The sequence below is a fragment of the Saccopteryx leptura genome, chromosome 3 (assembly GCF_036850995.1).
Source record: "Saccopteryx leptura isolate mSacLep1 chromosome 3, mSacLep1_pri_phased_curated, whole genome shotgun sequence".
Classification (NCBI taxonomy): Eukaryota; Metazoa; Chordata; class Mammalia; order Chiroptera; family Emballonuridae; genus Saccopteryx; species Saccopteryx leptura.
This window is the reverse complement of record NC_089505.1, coordinates 213,779,547-213,802,536: the sequence shown is the minus strand read 5'-3', so window position 1 is coordinate 213,802,536 and position 22,990 is coordinate 213,779,547. Positions and strand designations below refer to the sequence as shown.

Below are 22,990 nucleotides of genomic sequence, written 5' to 3'. Positions count from 1 at the left end.
GGGAGAATTAACTTGATAAGATTGTTTGGATTTTATTTTTTTTTTATTATTATTTTTTTTTGGTTAGGCTAACTATAATCTTAATGTCACAGTCTTATCAAGACACAAGAACTAGAGAAGCAATATAGGCAAATGATTTCTAGACATGGAAGGAAGGACAAATGATATTAATTAAAACTAATTTTTGAACGACAAACTACTCAATGGGAGAACATATTTAACAATACATCTGATAAGGGGTTAATAACCAAAATTTATAAAGAATCGTAAAACTCAATACCAGGAAGACAAACAATCTAATCAAAAAATGGGAAAAACAAATGAATAGACACTTCTCCAAAGAGGACATACAGATGGCCAATAGGCATATGAAAAAAATGTTCAACATCACTAATCATTAGAGAAATTCAAATTAAAACCACAATGAGATATCACTTCACACCAATCAGAATTGCGCTCATCAACAAAACCACACAGAATAAGTGCTGGAGAGGATGTGGAGAAAAGGGAACCCTCCCGCACTGCTGGTGGGAATGCAGGCTGGTGCAGCCACTGTGGAAAACAGTATGGAGATTCCTCAAAAAATTAAAAATCAAACTGCCTTTTGACCCAGCTATAGCACTTTTAGGAATATACCCCAAGAACACCATAGCACTATTTCAAAAGGAGAAATGCACCCCCATGTTTATGGCAGCATTGTTCACAATAACAAAGATCTGGAAACAGCACAAGTATCCGTCAGTGGACGAGTGGATTAAAAAGCTTTGGTACATGTATACTATGGAATACTACTCAGCCATAAGATATGATGACATCAGATCATTTACAACAACATGGATGGACCTTGATAACATTATACTGAGCGATATAAGTAAATCAGAAAAAACTAAGAACTATATGATTCCATACATAAGTGGGACATAAAAATGAGACTCAGAGACATGGACAAGAATGTGGGGGTTATGGGGTATGAGGAGAAGGAGAGAGAGGGGGTTGGGGAGGGGAGGGGCACAAAGAAAACCAGTTAGAAGGTGACAGAAGACAATTGGACTTTGGGTGATGGGAATGTAGCATAATCGAATGTCAAAATAACCTAGAGATGTTTTCTCTGAACATATGTACCCTGATTTATCAATGTCACCCCATTAAAATTAATTTAAAAAACAAAAAACCCCCACTAATTTTTAGCCTGATCTGTGGTGGCGCAGTGGATAAAGTATCAACCTGGAATGCTAAGGTCACTGGTTCAAAACCTTGGGCTTGCCTAGTCAAGGCACATAGGAGAAGCAACTACTATGAGTTGGTGCTTCTTACTCCTCACCCCACCCCCCAATTTTTCTCTATTCTCTCTCTAAAATCAATAAATAAAATCTTTTTTTAAATAAACTTAAATTTTTAAAGAGAAAAACTTAAAAATAGAATTATCTCACTGAGTTTCTAGCTACCGAAGGGAAAATGAGACATTATCAGAGAAAGTGAGAAAGTGTGGGTGGCGGGGTGGGGAGAGGATGTATTGCACAGCAAAATGGGAAACAATCTGTATCAAAAAAAGAGACAGAATGTAAAAAAATATATGAAAGAAATATGTGATAAAAGCTCACTACCTGAAAGTAAAAAGAATTCCAATATATAAGCCAAGACCTATATTCATATCTGGTTAAGAAACAGGAAAAAGGATTGACAAACATTTTACGCACAAAGAAATACAAAAAGTTAACCATCACATTGAAAAATGCAAGTTGGCCTAATATCCAAAATATACAAAGAACTCATAAAACTCAACAACAAACAAACAAACAATCCAATAAAAAAAAGGGAAGAGGACATGAACAGACACTTCTCCCAGGAAGAAATACAAATGGCCAACAGATATATTAAAAGATGCTCATCTTCATTAGTTATTAGAGAAATGCAAATCAAAACTGCAATGAGATACCACCTCACACCTGTTAGATTAGCTATTATTAACAAGACAGGTAATAGCAAATGTTGGAGAGGCTGTGGAGAAAAAGGTACCCTCATACACTGTTGGTGGGAATGTAAAGTAGTACAACCATTATGGAAGAAAGTATGGTGGTTCCTCAAAAAACTGAAAATAGAACTACCTTATGACCCAGCAATCCCTCTACTGGGTATATACCCCCAAAACTCAGAAACATTGATACGTAAAGACACATGCAGCCCCATGTTCATTGCAGCATTGTTCACAGTGGCCAAGACATGGAAACAACCAAAAAGCCCATCAATAGATGACTGGATAAAGAAGATGTGGCACATATACACTATGGAATACTACTCAGCCATAAGAAATGATGACATTGGAACATTTACAGCAAAATGGTGGGATCTGGATAACATGATACGAAGCGAAATAAGTAAATCAGAAAAAACCAGGAACTGCATTATTCCATACATAGGTGAGACATAAAAGTGAAACTAAGAGACATTGATAAGAGTGTGGTGGTTACAGGGGGAGGAGGGAGAGGGAGAGGGAAAGGGGGAGGGGGAGGGCACAAAGAAAACTAGATAGAAGGTGACAGAGGACAATCTGACTTTGGGTGATGGGTATGCAACATAATTGAATGACAAGATAACCTGGACTTGTTATCTTTGAATATATGTATCCTGATTTATTGATGTCATCCCATTAAAAAAATAAAATTATTTTTAAAAAAAAGAAAAAAGAAAAATGCAAGTTGAGAAAATGCAAACAAGGGCAAATCTAAAGAGTGCCAATCTGAAGGTAGTCTCTCCAGCAGCTCCTGCCTGCCCTCAGTGCTATGCATCCTTTATTCTCCAGCACTGTGAGTTAAAAAATACTATTATATTATTTTTAAATAAGGGAAATTACATATACAGAAATTAAGTAATTTCCTAAGGTTGTGTAGCTACTAAGAGGTCAAATCCATGTTGGAAACCCAGTAAGGCCCTGAGAAAGCCTTAAATTAGGACAATATCTCAGGAAACCTAGCTTACTGGTCTTATTATATTGAGATTTACAAACCTGTGCACTTTATTGATCTGGTCATTTCCCCTGAGCAAGATATTCCACAAAAACAACCCATTAGAAAGAGAGGCAGTGAAGTAATTTGATCACCACTCACATTCCCCATGTAGTGCAGTATTCCCACAGCAAAAGAGTGGTAGTCATTAGCATTATTCACTAGATAGATCCCGTTCTCCCTACCTGAGCACACAGGGGGCTTACATATCCTGACATCATTGTGGGAGGGTACAGTTTTATGACTCTGATTAATGAGTTGTACATGTGTCACTTCTACAACAAAGTTTTATTAGGCAGGAGAGAGGAACATGTTTTCTTTTGGTAGAGTGATCAACACTGGGTATTACAACAGCTCCTTCAGTTTGGGACCCTGAGTGTCTGCAAACTGCCCTAAGCTTGTTGCATGCGTGATAAATAGGCTTTTGTTGTTGGAAGCCATTGAGATTTGAAGGCTATTTGATTGAGCAGCATAATCTTCCCCACCCTGATTGACAGAAAGGCCATATGGGTTCTAAATCACAAGATTATAAAAATCATAGGGAGGTCCTGGCCGGTTGGCTCAGTGGTAGAGCATTGACCCAGCATGTGAAAGTCTTGGGTTTGATTCCTGGTCAGGGCACACAGGAGAAGTGAGCATCTGCTTATTTCCCCTCCCTCTTATCTCTCTCTCTCTCTCTCTCTCTCTCTCTCTCCACCCCCCCTCCTTGAGCTTGGTTCAGTTAATTTGAGCACATTGGCCCCGGGCCCTGAGCATGATTCCATGGAGCCTCTACCTCAGGCATTAGCTCGGTTGTGACCATAGCCCCAGGTGGGCAGAGCATCAACCCCAGATGGGGGTGGCTGGGTGGATCCTGATTGAGGTGCATGTAGAAGTCTGTCTCTCTATCTTCCCTCCTCTCACCAGAAAAAAGAAATCATAGGAAAGGCAATTTCAGGCCTTCTCACTGTAAATACTAAAGGTTATTCTGGCAACTGCTTGTGATTCTCAGTCTTTTGGAGCCCCAATCTTAGACTGCAGAGAGGTTTAGAGATCAGCTGCGTAAACTATGCATGTTCAGAAACCTTGACCCATTGTCCTCAATTCCAGATCTTCATTTTTTATAGAAGAACAGAAAATAAAATAAGGATATTAGGTACAATTTTTCAGTAAAGCATGAAAACAACCTTTAAGACAGACATGACTCAGACTATGTCTCCCTGATTTTTGCATATTATCTCTTCAGTAGTCAATAAATATTGCCTTTGGGGAAAGAAGGGCATTTCAATGCATCTACTGACCACCTGCTATAATGCTTCTTTTATGAGATGCTTCTCAGGCTGTGATTTTACAGAACCCTCCACTTTTTAAAGAAGATAAAACTGAGGTTCATAATTGTCAAGTAATCAGACCTAAGTCCTACTAAATAGAAAATGAGAGAGTTCAGATTGACATCCATGTCATTCTGACTCCAAGTTTTATTCTTTCTCTAACATACTTTTAAGTTTTCCTAGAAGTGCTCCTTAGGAAAAAATAGGATATTTTGCACTAGAAAGGAAAAAAAAATAACTATGCATTTATAGCTACTGTAAAACCACACATCCACCTGCTTCCAAGGCAGGAGTTGTTACCAGAATGCAATGCACATACACACACACAACCCATCTAAGAATCTAGGACATGGGCAGATATTGTTTAAAATTCTCCATTCACAAATCATTTTTAAAGCTAAGAATGTCACTTTCTTTAGTTCCCTCTCCAAATGTCAGTACTCATGGGTATGACTTCTCCTTAAATAAAATTTATGAAATCTGAAGATATTTTAAAGCTGCCTGGTGAGAAAAGGAGGTATAGCCTTGAGGGGGAACATAGGCAACAGCTAAAGAGAGAAGGCCGGGAGGCCCATTTTCCAATCTGGCCAATAGTTGGCCTTAAGCCTTTCAGAAGATATAAGCCAGAAACGTTTTAAGATCTCCAACATTAGACCTACGACTTTCTCCTTCACAAAACAGCAAGATAGACCAAGGATATTCAATAAAGACAGACAATCTTTCCAACAAAGGCATTAGGAAAACTGGATTGTCACATACAAAAGAATGAAATTGGACTATTACCTAATGCCATGTGCAAAATTAAACACAAAATGTGTCAAAGACCTAAACAGAGGAAATTACCAAAGACATCATAGATATAAAAAGGATCATACAACAATGCTACAAAATATTATATACCATTCAACTATCTGTAAGGAATGAATAGATAAGTTCCTAGAACATACAATCTTCCTAAAATGAGTCACAAAAAAGTAGAAAACCTAAGTAGACCCATAAGAAGGAAGGAAATAGAAACAACTATGAAAACTTCCCCAAAAATAAAAGTCTAGGACCAGATGGCTACACTAGTGAATTCTACCAAACATTCAAAGAAGATTTGGTACCTATCCTCCTCAAAGTCTTCCAAAAAATAGAAGAAAAAGCAATACTCCCTAACACATTTTATGAGGCCAACATCACCCTGATACCAACATCTGACAAGGACAACATAAAAAAGAAAATTACAGACCAATATTTCTAATGAATACAGATGCAAAAATCCTCAGGAAAATACTAGCAAATATAATAATACATTTAAAAAATAATATACCACAATAAAGTGGGCTTTATTCCAGAAGCAGAAGGATGGTTCAACATATGTAACTTGATCAACGTAATATACTATATCAACAAAACAAAGGACAAAAATCATATGACTCTCTCAACATCCATTTATGTTTAAAACACTCAGCAAAATGGGTATAGATGGAAAGTACCACAACATAATAAAGGCCATTTATGACAAACCATCAGCAAATATCATACTAAGTGGTTAAAAACTGAAGGTTTTTCTTTTAAAATCAGGAACAAGACAAGGTTTCCCACTCTCTCCACTCCTATTCAACATTGTATTGAAAGTCTTAGCCAAACTGATCAGGTAAGAGAAAGAAATAAAAGGCATCCATATTGGTAAAGAAGAAGTAAAGGTATCACTTCTTGCAGATGACATGATCATGTATATAGAAAACCCCAAAGGCTCCACTGAAAAACTGTTAAAAACCATAAACCAATACAGTGAAGTTGCAGGATACAGAATCAACATACAAAAGTCTACAGATTTCCTATATGCCAACAATGAAACTTCAAAAAATGAACTAAAAAGAAAAAAATTCCTTTTATATTTTTAAAAAATAAAATAAAATACCTAAGAATAACAATAAAGGATGTGAAGGGCCTATATACTGAAAAGTACAAAGCACCATTGAAAGAAATTGAAAAAGACACAAAGAAATGGAAAGTTACTTCATGCTCCTGGATTGGAAAAATCAACATAGTTAAAATGGCCATATTACCCAAAGCAATATACAAATTTAATTCAATTACCATTAAAATTCCAATGTTATTTTTTAAAGAAAAAGAACAAAATATCACCAAACTTGTATGAAACCATAAAATACCACAAATAGCCCAATTAATCCTGAGGAAAAATGAAACTGGAAGTATCATACTACCTGGCTTCAAATTATACTACAGAGCCACGATAATCAAAACAGCATGGTATTGGCAGAAAAACAGATATACAGATCAATAGAACCAAATCAAGAGCCCAGAAATAAAACCACATATATATGAACAAATAATCTTTGACAAAGGAACCAAAAACACACATTGAAAAAAGAAAGCCTCTTTAATAAATAGCACTAGAAAAATTGGAAAACCACATGGAAAAGAATGAAACTTGACTACACCTTGTCCCCAGTCACAAAAATTAATTCAAAATGGATCAAAGACCTCAATATAAGATCTGAAACAATAAATTACATAGAACAAATCATAGGATCGCTGGCATGAGCATGGGATCATAGACATAACCCCACGGTTACTGGCTTGAGCAAGAGGTTGCTCACTCTACTGTGTCCCCCCAGTCAAGGCACATATGAGAAAGCAATCAGTGAACAATTAAGGTGTCACACGAAGAATTGATGATTCTCATCTCTCTCCCTTTCTGTCTGTCTGTTCCTTTCTCTGTATCTCTGTCTCTTTCAAAAAAGAAAAAAAAAAAACATAGGTATTAAACTTATGTACCTTGGTCATAGAGAATATTTTTGTAAATTTGACCCCAAAAGCAAGGTAAGTTAAGGCAAACCTAAATGAATGGGACTACATCAAGCTAAAAAGCTTCTGCACAGCAAAAGAAACTGACAATTAAACAAAAAGGCAGCCAACCAAATGGGAGGTGATATTTACAAAATACAGCTCCAATAAGGGGTTGATATCCAAAATATATCAGAAACTCACAAAGCTGAGCAACAAACAAGCAAACAACCCAACTAAAAAACTGGGAGAGGACATGAACAGACACTTCTCCCAAGAAGACATACAAATGGCCAACAGATATATGAAAAGATGCTCGCTTTCACTAGCTATTAGAGAAATGAAAATCAAAACTACAATGAGATACTACCTCACACCTGTTAGGTTGGCTATTATCAACAAGACAGGTAATAACAAGTGTTGGAGAGGCTGTGGAGAAAAAAAAACAACCTTATTTACTGCTGGTGGGAATGCAAATTAGTACAATCATTATAAAAGAAGGTGGTTCCTCAAAGAATTAAGAATAGAACTACTATATGACCCAACAATCCCTCTACTGAATATCTACCCAAGAAATCTGAAAACAATTGGTACATAAAGACACATGCACCTCCTTGTTCATCACAGTATTATTCATGGTGGCCAAGGCATGGAAACAACCAAAGTGTCCCTCAATAGAGAATTGGATAAAAGAGACATGGTACATATATATAATGGAATACTACTCATCCATAAGAAATGATGACATATTGCCATTTACAACAACATGGATGGACCTCAAGAACATTATACTGAGTGAAATAAGTAAATCAGAAAAAACTGCTTGACAAGGCGGTGGTGCAGTGGATAGAGCATTGGACTGGAATGCAGAGGACCCAGGTTCGAAACCCCGAGGTCGCCAGCTTGAGCGTGGGCTTTTCTGGTTTAAGCAAGGCTCACCAGCTTGGACCCAAGGTCGCTGACTCGAGTGAGGAGTCACACAGTCTGCTGTAGCCCCCCGGTCAAGGCACATATGAGAAAGCAATCACTGAACAACCAAGGTGCCACAATGAAGAATTGATGCTTCTCATCTCTCTCCCTTCCTGTCTGTTTGTCCCTATCTGTCCCTCTCTCTGTCTCTGTCACAAAAAAAAGAAAGGAAAAGAAAAAGCTAAGAACTATATGATTTCACACATAGATGGAATATAAAACTGAGACGAGTAACGTCACAGAAATGGCGCCGTGAGCAGCGCATCCGACAGATCTCCCCAAAATCTCAACAAATTTGTCAACTAGAAGCAGAAAAATTTATCCTCGGAGCATCCACACTGAAAGCAGAGGGACTGTTGCCCAGGAGGGAATACGCCTGGGGTGAGTCAACCCACACGTGCAGCTGCCCCCGCCGCGTCCCGGGGAGTGCCGGCAACCACCGGCGTGCTCTGAAAAGCCCCTCGCGTGCGCGCCCCGAGCCGCATCCCAGCGCCCCGAGCCGCGTCCCAGGGAGTGCCGGCAACCACCGGCGTGCTCTGTGCTCTGAGAAGCCGCAGGCGCGCCCCATCCACGTCCCAGGGAGTGCCGGCAACCACCGGCGTGCTCTGAGAAGCCGCGCGCGCGCCCCGACCCACGTCCCAGGGAGTGCCGGCAACCACCAGAGTGCTCTGAGAAGCCGCGCGCCCGCGCCCCGAGCCGCGTCCCGGGGAGTGCCAGCAACCAACGGCGTGCTCTGAGAAGCCGCGCGCCCGCGCGCCCCGGGGAGTGCCAGCAACCACCAGAGTGCTCTGAGAAGCCGCGCGCCCGTGCCCCGAGCCGCGTCCCGGGGAGTGCCAGCAACCAACGGCGTGCTCTGAGAAGCCGCGCGGCCGCGCGCCCCGGGGAGTGCCAGCAACCACCGGCGTGCTCTGAGAAGCCGCGTGCTCGCGCCCCGAGCCGCATCCTGGGGAGTGCCGGCCACCACCGGTGTGCTCTGGGAAGCCGCGCGATCGCGCACCCCGGGCCGCGTCCCGGGGAGTGCCGGCAACCACCGGCTTGCTCTGAGAAGCCGCGCGCCCGCTCCCCGAGCCGCGTCCCGGGGAGTAGCGGCCACCACCGGCGTGCTCTGAGAAGCTGCGTGCGCGAGCCCCGCGTCCCCGGGAGTGCTGGCCACCACTGGCGTGTTCTGAGAAGCCGTGCGCGCGCGCGCCCCGTGACGCAGTCCAGGAGGGGCGCCAAACCTGTCTTTCCTAGTCAGGAGATTCTCTCCGTGGACAGGGCACCTCACCCAGCCATTCGAGCTAACAATCAAGCGTTGGGGGAGGGGCGCGCAGGCAGCCTGAAATACTCTCTGGAGCACAGCTGCGGATCCAATCACTGAAATTAGCTAAACCCACAAAATCTACGCACCCACGGGGCTCTAATTGATAAGATCTCTCCCAGTTCAGCAATCCAAGACAAGAGGCATAATATTTTTCAGTGCCTTTCGCTAAAGGGGCGGGGGCAACTTCTGATTGACAGAGCCTCCATATTCAGGGATATACCTAACAAGAGGGACTTGGCAGATATTAAGATCTATATAGCAAGCAGCGAATAGTGCATCTTCTTTCCAGCCAAAACAGGCTACCAAGTGTGGAAAGCCTGGGTTGAGTGGTCCAACTGAATGATAGGCGCTGAACAGTCACCTTGACAACAATTGACTCCCAGCCCCGCCTGATTACGCTGGAGGCTCTGACTGCCAGAGCCTTACCCAGAGCCTTGCGCTGAGTGAGGATAGAGTGGGGATTTCCCAGCTCTTTGAGCCTCTTACTCCCCAGACAGAAGCAGTGGCAGCCTCATAGCTGGATCACCAGGCTGCTAATTCAGGAAGGGGAGACTAGGGGAGAGACTCCAGGAAAGCAAACTCTCTCTCATTGTTGGACTCTACAAACGCCAACAAGCCTTGACTACCAGTGAGACTAAAGCCAATTATATGACATTGCCATAGAATCCCATCAACTGCAAATCCCTACCTAAGCGTGACACAGGGGCAGAACCTGGGGTACAGAGTCACCGACCAGGAAGAGGGAGAGAAAAGAAAAAGGAAGAAGTTAACCTCTCAAAATCAAGAAAAATCCACAGACTTTATAACTTGTTCCACTAATTCTTTGTTGTTGTTGTTTCTCTCTTCTTTCTTATTGTCTTTATTTGTATTTCCTCCACCTCGGTCCTTTTATTCTCTGCCCATCTTATGCTACCCTTTTCTTGAACTACACTACCCATAAGTGTTACATTTTATTTCTTTTCTTCATCCTTACTCTCCCTTAGGGTTACACTCCAAAACCCTTAACTCTCACTCTCTCCCCTTTTGTTTTCTTTTTGTTTTTTTTCCCTTTCCTTTTTTTCTTCCTTTGTTTCTCTCTTTTTCTTATTTTTTCCTTTCTATTCGTTCCTTCTTTTCTCCTTTTACTTTTGCTCTCATTTAATCCTCAATTACGAACAAATTATTTAATTTGGGACTAAAGTTTTTTTTTGTTTTTGTTGTTTGCTCTTTTTTTTTTTTTCTTTTCTTTTCTTTTCTGCTTTTGTTCTTGGTTTTCCTTTATTTGTTTGTTTTTGTGGCATTTTGGGTACTTTTTACATTGCTTTTTAACTCACTAGCATTCCTACCAACCCAAAGTCTCCATTGTATTTAGTCTTCACTCCACTTAATACAACAGATTTTTACTTATTATTTTTATTTTTTTCTTCTTTAAATATTATTTTTTCTCTCCTTTTTTCTGTTTCCCTCTTATCCCTCTCATTATATCTTTTAGTCGACCATCACTTACAAGCAAATCATTTGATGCTTGTCTAAGATATCCTCCTTTTTTTTTTTTTTTTTTTTTTTTTCTTTCATTTAGTAGGTCCCTACTCCCTTTTTTGCACCTTGAACTCTTCACCCCAAATCAGGCCCTCCGTTATAGGCAATTTTTGTTCCATTTAGCATAATATAATTCACAGGTCATCACGATATTTACCTAAAGAGGTGAGAGGAGGGAAGGAGAAGAAAGAAAAAAGGGGGAAATAATAAATCATTACTTTTTTTGTGTGTGGAGTGTTTTTTTTTGTTTGTTTGTTTTTTTTTGTTTTTGTTTTTTTTGTTTTTTGTTTTTTGTTTTTTCTTTTTCTTTTTTTTTTTTTCTTTTTTTTCCCTTTTTATTCTTTATTAATTTTAATTAAGAATATCAACAAGACCACCTTCAGATGCCAATAAGAAAAAGGAAATCGAATATTATGGATACAAAAGATAGAGAGGTAACACAAATAGATGTGGAAAAATCTATGGAGAAAAGATTTAGCATACTGGAAGCCTTGGAGCCAAATGACAGAGAATTTAAAATAGAAATCTTAAAAATACTCAGAGATATACAAGAAAACACAGAAAGGCAATTTAGGGAAATCAGGAAACAACTCAACGATCACAAAGAATATATTACCAAGGAAATTGAAACTATAAAAACAAATCAAACAGAAATGAAAAACTCAATTCACGAACTGAAAAACGAGATAACAAGCTTAGCTAATAGAACAGCCCAGATAGAAGATAGGATTAGTGAAATAGAAGACAAGCAACTTGAGGCACAACAGAGAGAAGAAGAAAGAGACTCAAAAATAATAAAAAACGAGAAAACCCTACAGGAATTGTCTGACTCCATCAGAAAGAATAACATAAGAATAATAGGTATATCAGAGGGAGAAGAGAGAGAAAATGGAATGGAGAATATACTTAAACAAATAATAGATGAGAACTTCCCAAGCCTGTGGAAAGAACTAAAGCCTCAAATTCAAGAAGCAAACAGAACACCGAGTTTTCTTAACCCCAACAAACCCACTCCAAGGCACATCATAATGAAGATGACACAAACCAATGACAAAGAAAAAATTCTCAAGGCAGCCAGGTAAAAGAAGAATACAACATATAAAGGAAGACCTATTAGATTATCATCAGACTTCTCAGCAGAAACTCTACAAGCTAGAAGAGAGTGGACCCCAATATTCAAAGCCCTGAAAGAGAGGAACTTTCAGCCAAGAATACTATACCCATCAAAGCTATCCTTCAAGTACGAAGGAGATATAAAAACATTCACAAATACAGAAAAGATGAGAGAATTTATCAGCAGAAAGCCCCCACTCCAGGAAATACTAAAGGGGGTTTTCCAACCAGATTCAAAGAACAAAAGAAAACAGAACCCCAAGTAACAGCTCCACCAAGAAAACAATAAAACCAAACTTAAACTGTGACAACAAAAGAAAAAAAAGGGGAGAAAGGATGAAGATTAACAGTAGCAAAGGACGATGAAGTGCAGAAATACTCATAAGAAAGGGTACTACAATGAATATGGTAGGTACCCTTTTCATTACTTAATGGTAACCACCCTTGAAAAAACCACCACAAAAACACTTGACTTAAAAAAGGTAGCAACAGAGGAAAGAAGTATGGAATACAAACAAACAAAAACAAATGATAGAAAAACAAAAGAGAAGAATCAAACAAGATACAAAACTAACAGAAAGCAATTTATAAAATGGCAATAGGGAAACCACAAGTGTCAATAATTACACTAAATGTAAACGGATTAAACTTACCAATAAAAAGACACAGAGTAGCAGAATGGATTAAAAAAGAAAATCCAACTGTATGCTGCCTACAAGAAACTCATCTAAGCAACAAGGATAAAAACAAATTCAAAGTGAAAGGCTGGAAAACAATACTCCAAGCAAACAACACCCAAAAAAAAGCAGGTATAGCAATACTCATATCTGATAATGCTGACTACAAGACAGAAAAAGTACTCAGAGACAAAAATGGTCATTTCATAATGATTAAGGGGACACTGAATCAAGAAGACATAACAATCCTTAATATATATGCACCAAACCAAGGAGCACCAAAATATATAAGACAGCTACTAATTGACCTTAAAACAAAAACTGACAAAAATACAATCATACTTGGAGACCTCAATACACCGCTGACGGCTCTAGATCGGTCATCCAAACAGAGAATCAATAAAGATATAGTGGCCTTAAATGAAATATTACAACACCTGGATATGATAGACATCTACAGGACACTTCATCCCAAAGCGACAGAGTATACATTTTTCTCTAGTGTACATGGAACATTCTCAAGAATTGACCATATGTTGGGCCACAAAGACAATATCAGCAAATTTAGAAAAATTGAAATTGTACCAAGCATATTCTCTGATCATAAAGCCTTGAAACTAGAATTCAACTGTAAAAAAGAGGGGGAAAAACCCACAAAATTATGGAAACTAAACAACATACTTCTAAAAAATGAATGGGTCAAAGAATAAATAAGCGCAGAGATCAAAAGATATATACAGACAAATGAAAATGAAAATACGACATATCAGAATCTCTGGGATGCAGCAAAAGCAGTAATAAGAGGAAAGTTCATATCACTTCAGGCCTATATGAACAAACAAGAGAGAGCCGAAGTAAACCACTTAACTTCACACCTTAAGGAGCTAGAAAAAGAATAACAAAGACAACCCAAAACCAGCCGAAAAAAGGAGATAATAAAAATCAGAGCAGAAATAAATGAAATAGAGAACAGAAAAACTATAGAAAAAATCAATAAAACAAGGAGCTGGTTCTTTGAAAAGATCAACAAAATTGACAAACCCTTGGCAAGACTCACTAAGGAAAAAAGACACAGGACTCAAATAAATAAAATCCAAAATAAAAGAGGAGAAATCACCACAGACATCATAGATATACAAAGAATTATTGTAGAATACTATGAAAAACTATATGCCACCAAATACAACAATCTAGAAGAAATGGATAAATTCCTAGAACAATACAACCTTCCTAAACTGAGTCATGAAGAAGCAGAAAACCTAAACAGACCAATCAGCAGGGAGGAAATAGAAAAAACTATTAAAAACCTCCCCAAAAATAAAAGTCCAGGCCCAGACGGTTATACTAGTGAATTCTATCAAACATTCAAAGAAGACTTGGTTCCTATTCTACTCAAAGTCTTCCAAAAAATTAAAGAAGAAGCAATACTTCCAAACACATTTTATGAGGCCAACATAACCCTCATACCAAAACCAGGCAAGGATGGCACAAAGAAAGAAAACTACAGACCAATATCTCTAATGAATACAGATGCTAAAATACTAAACAAAATACTGGCAAATCGAATACAACAACATATTAAAAAAATAATACATCATGATCAAGTGGGATTCATCCCAGAATCTCAAGGATGGTTCAACATACGTAAAACGGTTAACGTAATACACCATATCAACAAAACAAAGAACAAAAACCACATGATCTTATCAATAGACGCAGAAAAGGCTTTCGATAAAATACAACACAATTTTATGTTTAAGACTCTCAACAAAATGGGTATAGAAGGAAAATATCTCAACATGATAAAGGCCATATATGATAAACCATCAGCCAACATCATATTAAATGGCGTAAAACTGAGGACTTTCCACCTTAAATCAGGAACAAGACAGGGTTGTCCACTCTCTCCACTCTTATTTAACATGGTGCTAGAAGTTCTGGCCAGAGCAATCAGACAAGACAAAGAAATAAAAGGCATCCACATCGGAAAAGAAGAAGTAAAGGTATCACTTTTTGCTGATGATATGATCCTATACATCGAAAACCCAAAGGACTCCACAAAAAGATTACTCGAAACAATAAACCAATACAGTAAGGTCGCAGGATACAAAATCAACATACAAAAGTCCATAGCCTTTCTATATGCCAACAATGAAATATTAGAAAACGAACTCAAAAAAATAATCCCCTTCACGATTGCAACAAAAAAAAATAAAATAGCTAGGAATAAACATAACAAAGAATGTAAAGGACCTATATAATGAAAACTACAAGGCATTGCTAAGAGAAATAGAAAAAGACACAATGAGATGGAAAAATATTCCTTGTTCTTGGATAGGAAGAATAAATATAATTAAAATGGCCATATTACCCAAAGCAATATATAAATTTAATGCAATTCCCATCAAAATTCCTATGACATTTTTTAAAGAAATGGAACAAAAAATCATAAGATTTATATGGAACTATAAAAAACCCCGAATAGCTAAAGCAATCCTAAGGAAAAAGAATGAAGCTGGGGGCATTACAATACCTGACTTTAAACTATATTATAGAGCCACAATAATCAAAACTGTATGGTATTGGCAGAAAAATAGACACTCAGACCAATGGAACAGAATAGAAAGCCCAGAAATAAAACCACATATATATGGTCAAATAATCTTTGATAAGGGGGCCAACAACACAAAATGGAGAAAAGAAAGCCTCTTCAACAAATGGTGTTGGGAAAACTGGAAAGCCACATGCAAAAGAATGAAACTCGACTACAGCCTGTCCCCGTGTACTAAAATTAATTCAAAATGGATCAAAGACCTAAATATAACATCTGAAACAATAAAGTACATAGAAGAAGACATAGGTACTCAACTCATGGACCTGGGTTTTAAAGAACATTTTATGAACTTGACTCCAATGGCAAGAGAAGTGAAGGCAAAGATAAATGAATGGGACTACATCAGAATAAAAAGTTTTTGCTCAGCAAGAGAAACTGATATCAAAATAAACAGACAGCCAACTAAATGGGAACTGATATTTTCAAACAATAGCTCAGATAAGGGCCTAATATCCAAAATTTACAAAGAACTCATAAAACGCAACAACAAACAAACAAACAATCCAATAAAAAAATGGGAAGAAGACATGAACAGACACTTCTCCCAGGAAGAAATACAAATGGCCAACAGATATATAAAAAGATGCTCAGCTTCATTAGTTATTAGAGAAATGCAAATCAAAACTGCAATGAGATACCACCTCACCCCTGTTAGATTAGCTATTATCAACAAGACAGGTAATAGCAAATGTTGGAGAGGCTGTGGAGAAAAAGGAACCCTCATACACTGTTGGTGGGACTGTAAAGTAGTACAACCATTATGGAGGAAAGTATGGTGGTTCCTCAAAAAACTGCAAATAGAACTACCTTATGACCCAGCAATCCCTCTATTGGGTATATACCCCAAAACCTCAGAATCATTGATACGTAAAGACACATGTAGCCCCATGTTCATTGCAGCACTGTTCACAGTGGCCAAGACATGGAAACAACCAAAAAGCCCTTCAATAGAAGACTGGATAAAGAAGATGTGGCACATATACACTATGGAATACTACTCAGCCATAAGAAATGATGACATCAGATCATTTACAGCAAAATGGTGGGATCTTGATAACATTATACGGAGTGAAATAAGTAAATCAGAAAAAAACAAGAACTACATGATTCCATACATTGGTGGAACATAAAAACGAGACTAAGAGACATGGACAAGAGAGTGGTGGTTACCAGGGGTGGGGGGAGGGAGGACGCAGGAGGGAGGGAGGGAGAGTTAGGGGGAGGGGGAGGGGCACAGAGAAAACTAGACAGAGGATGACGGAGGACAATCTGACTCTGGGTGAGGGGTATGCAACATAATTTAATGACAAAATAACCTAGACATGTTTTCTTTGAATATATGTACCCTAAATTATTAATGTCATCCCATTAACATCAATAAAAATTTATTTAAAAAAATAAAATAAAATAAAATAAAAAATAAAACTGAGACTCAAGGACATAGATAAAAGTGAAGTGGTTACCAGGGGGAGAGGATTGGGGAGGCATGGGTTGTGGGGAGGAAGTAAAGAGGGACAAATATATGGGTGACAGAAAATGATTTGACTTCTGGTGATGGGTACACAACATAATCAACCATTAAATGCTATAGAAATATTTACCTGAACCCTATGTACTCTTATTGATCAATGTCATTCCATTAAATTCAATTTTATAAATAAAATTATTTTTAAAAAATAATGGTAGGGTAAGATGAGAGTGTGACCGGTCTGCTGTTTTAGATAAGGTGGCTAAAGAGGTGACATTTGGGCAAAGACTTAAATGATGGGAGACAGAGCCATGAAGACATCTGGGGAAAGGTTTGTGCATAAGAGGCATTTCAAGAACAGTGAAGAAGACATAAGGTGGATTCTCACCTGTACACTAGAGTTTGAAGTCCAGGTCATTACTGAAGAACCGTGCAAGAGTCCTTCTTCAAAGAGCCCATACCCCTCTCTCGTTTCAGCGGGCTTACCTGATAGTGCAGATATAGGTGCCAGAGTCTCCCTGCACAGCTGGCAAAATCCAGAGAGCACCATCCTGAACCCACGGTCGTGTCTCTTCTTTCCCTGGGACTTCCCTAGCAGAATTGTTTTTACGCCATGTCAGACTGACATGAGGGTTGGCAGAGGTCCCCAACCAATACCACGTCTGAGGACACCTCAGGACCACAGGTTCCCCTTCCACCTTGAAGATCGTTTTAAAATGCTTGCCACGAAATTGGCAATTTTCTGCAACCACTGAAGAACAGAGAGACTACAGTCAGGCTTTGTGTCCTAACCCTCCCTTTGAAGGCACACCCAAAGAAGTTGTGTTTCCCTAACAAAGTGGCCTGGACCCTGGGGACCCCATTAGCCCTTCTTATTACAGTGGTTGCAAAACTCCCAAATAGCAACATGGGGGCTGCTCTCAATTTCTACATACATTTCTTGAGAAATATTAAATCTGGTTCACATGGTGACAAAAAATAATAATGGCTAAAATGTTTGTTTTTATTTTGCATTTGTTGACACCTTATTATTAAAGTAAATCTTAGCTGAGTTCAGATATAAAACAGAGCTTAGTCCTGTCAGATGTGTAGTTAAAATCCATAGGCACCTTTTTTCATGGACAAAAGCACCTTGTCTGTGGTTCAGTCCCTTGACCAGGATGATGAGTGCTCAGAGGAGCATGTGAGGAGAGGGGCAGAGGAAGCAGCTGTCATTTACCAAGGCATAAGTATTCATATTTTGCTTTTTTTTACTTTTGATTTTGTATTTGCATTTTTTTCCTTCTTTTTAAATTATATTTATTGAAGTAACAGTGGTTAACAACATTATATAAATTTTAAATTTCAGATGTTCAACATTAGAATTTTATATCTGTATACTCAATTGCATGCTTACCACCTGAAGTCTACTTCCTTTTCATTCCCATATATTTATTTGACCCTCTATACCTACTTTGCACTCCCCCACACCCCGTCCCCCTCTGGGGAAGTCACACTTTGTTTTTTTGATAACAGCAAAACTTCCCTAGTTAAACAGCTGGGCTTTCCCCAGAGAAGCTGCAGGCAAGTCCTCTCCAGATGAAAGAGTCACTTCTTACCTGTCTGTTCCTCAGGCTGAATGGGGAAGGCAGAAATGCCCACTGTTAACAAGTACAAGAGGTACATTGGTTGTGCTAACTTCCAGAGGACACAGGAAGTGAAGATCACAGGTCCAGAACTCTGCAGCCTAGGGGAGGAGACAAAGGAGTCATCAGGAGCCACAGACACTCAAAGTGAGAAGCCCTTGAAGAGGTTCCCAGGGGAAGGTTCTGTAAACCTCACCTAAAAATAGAAACCTTTTTGCCTAGATTTTTTTTTAAAGAAAATTCCTAATTTGGGGATTTGCTCTTCGATAGCTATATTCACTGAACATGCCTAAAATCGAACCCCCAGAGCTTTCACAAACAGCCTTGGATTGGGATTTTCACACTCTGAGTGTCTCTCTCTCTTTTTCTCTCTTGAAATGTGCCTTAGCACTCTCTCCCTTGGGCAGAGATACTCTTTTTCAGGTAAGTCATCTCCTCTTTCGGGCCTTTGTTCAAACATCACTCTTGGTAAAGTCTTCCCTAACCTTCTTGTGTAAAACAGCACCACTGTCTACCCTGACACTTCATATTTTCCTTTCCTGCTTTATTTCTGTCTGTGGCATTCATGACCAACCATGTCTTCTCTCTCTAGAAGGTAAGTTCTCTGTGTACAAGGAGCTTACTTTATTTTATTCACAGTTATACCCTTACCTCTTATTTATGGAATGACTGAATAAGTGAATCAGTGAATTAATATCTACAAATTAGAAGGTCCTCAATTTACTTGACAGAGAACATTTCCTATAGTCCTTATAGGATTAATCCTCACGAATTAATTCTTATTTTACATACAATTCTGACAAATGCTAAGGGAATCTTTACATTGCTAACTCTGGCGTAGAGCATCCCAGGGGAAAAGAAAAATGAGGTCCAAAACTGAACAATGTATACAAGTTTATGAAGCATTCTTCCTCCCCACAAATGTCCCCCAAAATATCAGATGCTTTTGTATTTCCCTGTAGTCCTTCCCACACTCTACTGCAATTGCATGTTGTATCGGATAACTATTGTCACAACAATACTGCTAACCAACGACTGCAAAACTGAATAGCTTGAAACAGCAATCATTTATTCTTGCTCACACGTCTGTGGGTCAGCTGGAGGCTGGCTGACCTAGTTTAGTTTGGGTTAGTTTTGTCTCCAAGCTTCCAATGACATCAGTCAGCTCCATGTCTCTCATCATCCTTTGGCCAGTGTCTTCCTGGGAGGTGATCTCATGTGATGGGAAACGCAAGCAAGGTGAGCAAAAGCACTCACAGCCTTGCTCAAAACTAGCTCACTCTCGTCTATCCATATTCCACCAGTCAAAGCAAGTCACATGGCCAAACTTGCCATTAATGGGGTAGGGAAATGCCCCCACCTCTAGTTGGAGGAGCTGCAAAGTTACATCAGGAGGAGAAAGAAATGGGAGCAGTTGACCACATTGACTACACCTGTTCTTGTCTGGATCCCCACGGGTGGGGACAGCCTTGGGGACAGAGTCCCAGTCTTATTCACAGCCCTTATGACCTACCCAAAGTGCAGTCCCAGAAGGTGCCAGAAAATATTTAGTATTGAGAGTCTACTAGAAAGTTGGGAATGATGAGTAAATCCGAAGGGGAAAATTCTTACCATCACCCCTCCCCCATTTCCTTGAAGCAGTTTAACTTATTCTCTGTTTCTGGAACAAGTATCATTCTGAGTGGCTCACAGTATACTAAATGGCTCCTAACTGTCCAGGGCAGGTTTGTCAAACTGAGGAAATGATCCTTGCACTCTAGGAACCCTCCCTCACCAGTCAGAGCCACTGGAAGGCACAGTCTCAGAGTTGCATTCTGAACTCCCACTCTAGCAATGAGGAGTCAGGGAGGGGCAGTGAGATTTTCTCCTTAGCTGGATGTCTGCCCCAGGGCTGTCTCCCAAATGTCTTCCTACTTCTGCATGGTCCTATCCTCCAAATGTTTCTGAAACACAAATATTCTCATAACTTTATTTCTAATTACACTTGGGTAGCAAAAACATTACGTCAACACTGACCACGTTGCTTTGTCCCTTTTGGACACCCATCAGCTTATCATCTTCCCAAGTGTACTGGTCTCAGCCAGACACACTAGTTTTCTGATAAAGAGAAGTAAGCATTACATATAACAGGCATAACCAGTACTACCTATCCTAATATGAATGAAGTCAAACATATTGATACAGGGACTAGTGTAATAATGACAGTCATGCTAAACACTAAGCATTTGCTCCTTTATTTTATCCTCATGATCTGAATATTTTAAAAAGGTTAAGTATCTTGGCTAATATCTTACAGCTAGTAAATAGGGGGGGGGAGTTTAAACCCAGGGCTAGTGATGCCACAGCCCTTACTCTTCAAAAATTTGGTTTCTGTGACAGATGCTGCTAGTTTTCTTTTCCAATATCTGTCCTCCCTGCTTCCCCAATAATAGAACCACCAGACTCTTAATGACCATGTTTCCCCATGCATAAGACATACTCTTTTTTAAAAATTTGGAGTCTAAAAACTAGGTGTGTCTTATACAGTGGTTGTAGATTTTTACTTGCATTTCCCTTTTCATGCTTATTTTTGCGCTCATTGTTGAAGACAGTGATTCATCATCAGACACAGATGAGGACAAGCTAATGGATGGGAGTTTTGGACAGTGATGAGGAGTTGTATGAATTTTATGATGAATAAAACGTGAGTTCTATAACTTTATTAATACATTATTTTTCAAATTCTGGGCCCCAAAATTAAGGTGTGTCTTATACCTGGAATCGTCTTATACATGGGGAAATATGGTAAGTAAATCCTCATCCTACAGGAAGACTACATTTTCCATACTCCCTGCAGCTAGGAGTGGCAACATGACACAATTTGGGTCAATGAAATGTAAGTGGAAATGTATGACCCTCTGGGGAAGTCTACTTAAAAGTGTCCACGGTCTTCCTTTCTGCCAGCTCAGCATGGAGACAAGGGCTGTGTATAGCTGCCATCTCAGGCCACAAGAGAGGATTGTGGCTTTGTGGGGCTGTCCCCCACCCCAGACTGCCTTCTTCTGTAGGTTCCAGTTTTCCATTATGCACAGCCAAACCTAGCCCCAATGCGCTAACTTTGCAAAGTTAATGAAGAGGACCTATGGTAAGAAGCCCAGTCAAGTACTGTCAGATGTTGTGTTCTAATTGGTCCTCTTTTTGATGCTCAACAGTTTTTCTTGATGGACTCTAAAAAGTCAATTCAACACAAAGGCAGGAAGAGCTGTGCAGCCTCCCCTTGGATAAAAGCACCCCCTCCCTCAAGACTCAGGTTCAGGCTTAGTCTTGGATTATCAGAGGCTTTGTAGCTATGTTTTAAATTCTTTTTCCACCAGAAAGTCAGGCTGGATACATTCAGGAGCAGTTGCTAGCAGAAGCCTCACAGACCACAGAGCTGGAAGAATCTTAGAGAAATTTAGTCTCATCTCTTTCTTTTTCAAGCGATGGGTGTGAACAGGATGTTCACCTTCTTCTCAAATCACATATCTCGTCAGGGGTTAGTAAAGCCATTTCTGCAAGGATCCTATTTCAATAAAGCCAAACTCTCAAATGTTGTCTTCCCCAAGTAACAGCCACTCCCTCCAACCCCTACCTAGCCTCCGTACTACCAGCCAAGAGATTTTTGTCTTGGTTTCTCTCTGTGAACTTTGGCAAAAATAGCTGCTTTATGGTGACCTTCCCAGGAAGTGACTTCAGACAGTTAAACCACAAACACATTGTAGTGATTGTTTTTAATAATCAAAATGCCTGAGAAAGGCTGGAACCCAAATTGCTACAGTGTGGGAAACAGTAAGTCTTTGGCAGATCCAGAAGAGAAAGAATGTTTTTCAGAGGTTTGCAGCAAAACAGTATTCTCATGACCTACTTTCTTTAAATGTGTCTTTAAATTGCAGACAATTCTACATTTCTGCTTGAATCTGAGTTGACTTTCATACTGGAAGAAAGAAATTTTAAGGGCAGCACATTCCAAGTATTTGAGTTACAATTCTACTCTTTTTTTTTTAATCAAACAACCATGTTTCACCACATTCAGTGTAAGAAAATAGAGGCATAGGATGAAAAGAGCAAGTCCAGGCATAAAAAATGACTAAAAATACGTGAAGAATTGAAGGGCAGAGAGAGAATGCAATAAGGTGGAAAGAGCTGACAGAACAACACTAAGCCAGACAGGTGGAGATTCACCCGGAAAATTAAACTTTTCTTTATTTCTATCTTCACCTTGTTTCTAAAAGTTTTTGAACACTGGAGTCTAAAAACTCTGAGTCATATGATACAGTCACCCAAAAACAAGGTGGCAAGTCTTGAATAGTCCTGAAGTCAAACAGTTATTGAGCCTTAGGCATATTGCTTAGTCATCTCCAGCTTGTAACATCAATTCCTAAAAAAACCCAAACATGTTGTTTCAGGCATGTGGTATGAGGACATATATTTACATTAAAATTAAATGCAGAAAATTTTTGTAAATGCTGAAGTAGAGCAAAATAAAAAGTATTTTGAACTAAGTCTCTGGGAAGCACAGAATGATAGTTTGGGGGTAGGGAAGATCCCCTAGGCCTAGAGAAATATATAACCAGGTT

At 39.2% G+C, this 22,990-nt stretch overlaps 1 protein-coding gene across 3 annotated transcripts in view; it reads right to left on the bottom strand.

Annotated features, from left to right (window-relative positions):
- Positions 1–22,990, bottom strand: part of IL1R2 (interleukin 1 receptor type 2) — a 63,714-nt gene that overhangs the window by 13,046 nt on the left and 27,678 nt on the right. For all 3 annotated transcript variants that reach the window (XM_066377484.1, XM_066377483.1, XM_066377485.1), the window contains exons 2-3: positions 18,369–18,496; positions 17,257–17,521 (exon numbers count right to left, since the gene is read on the bottom strand). In XM_066377484.1, the coding sequence (XP_066233581.1) occupies positions 17,257–17,521; positions 18,369–18,435 (332 nt within the window). In that variant the 5' untranslated portion in view covers positions 18,436–18,496. The remainder of the gene's footprint in view (positions 1–17,256; positions 17,522–18,368; positions 18,497–22,990) is intronic.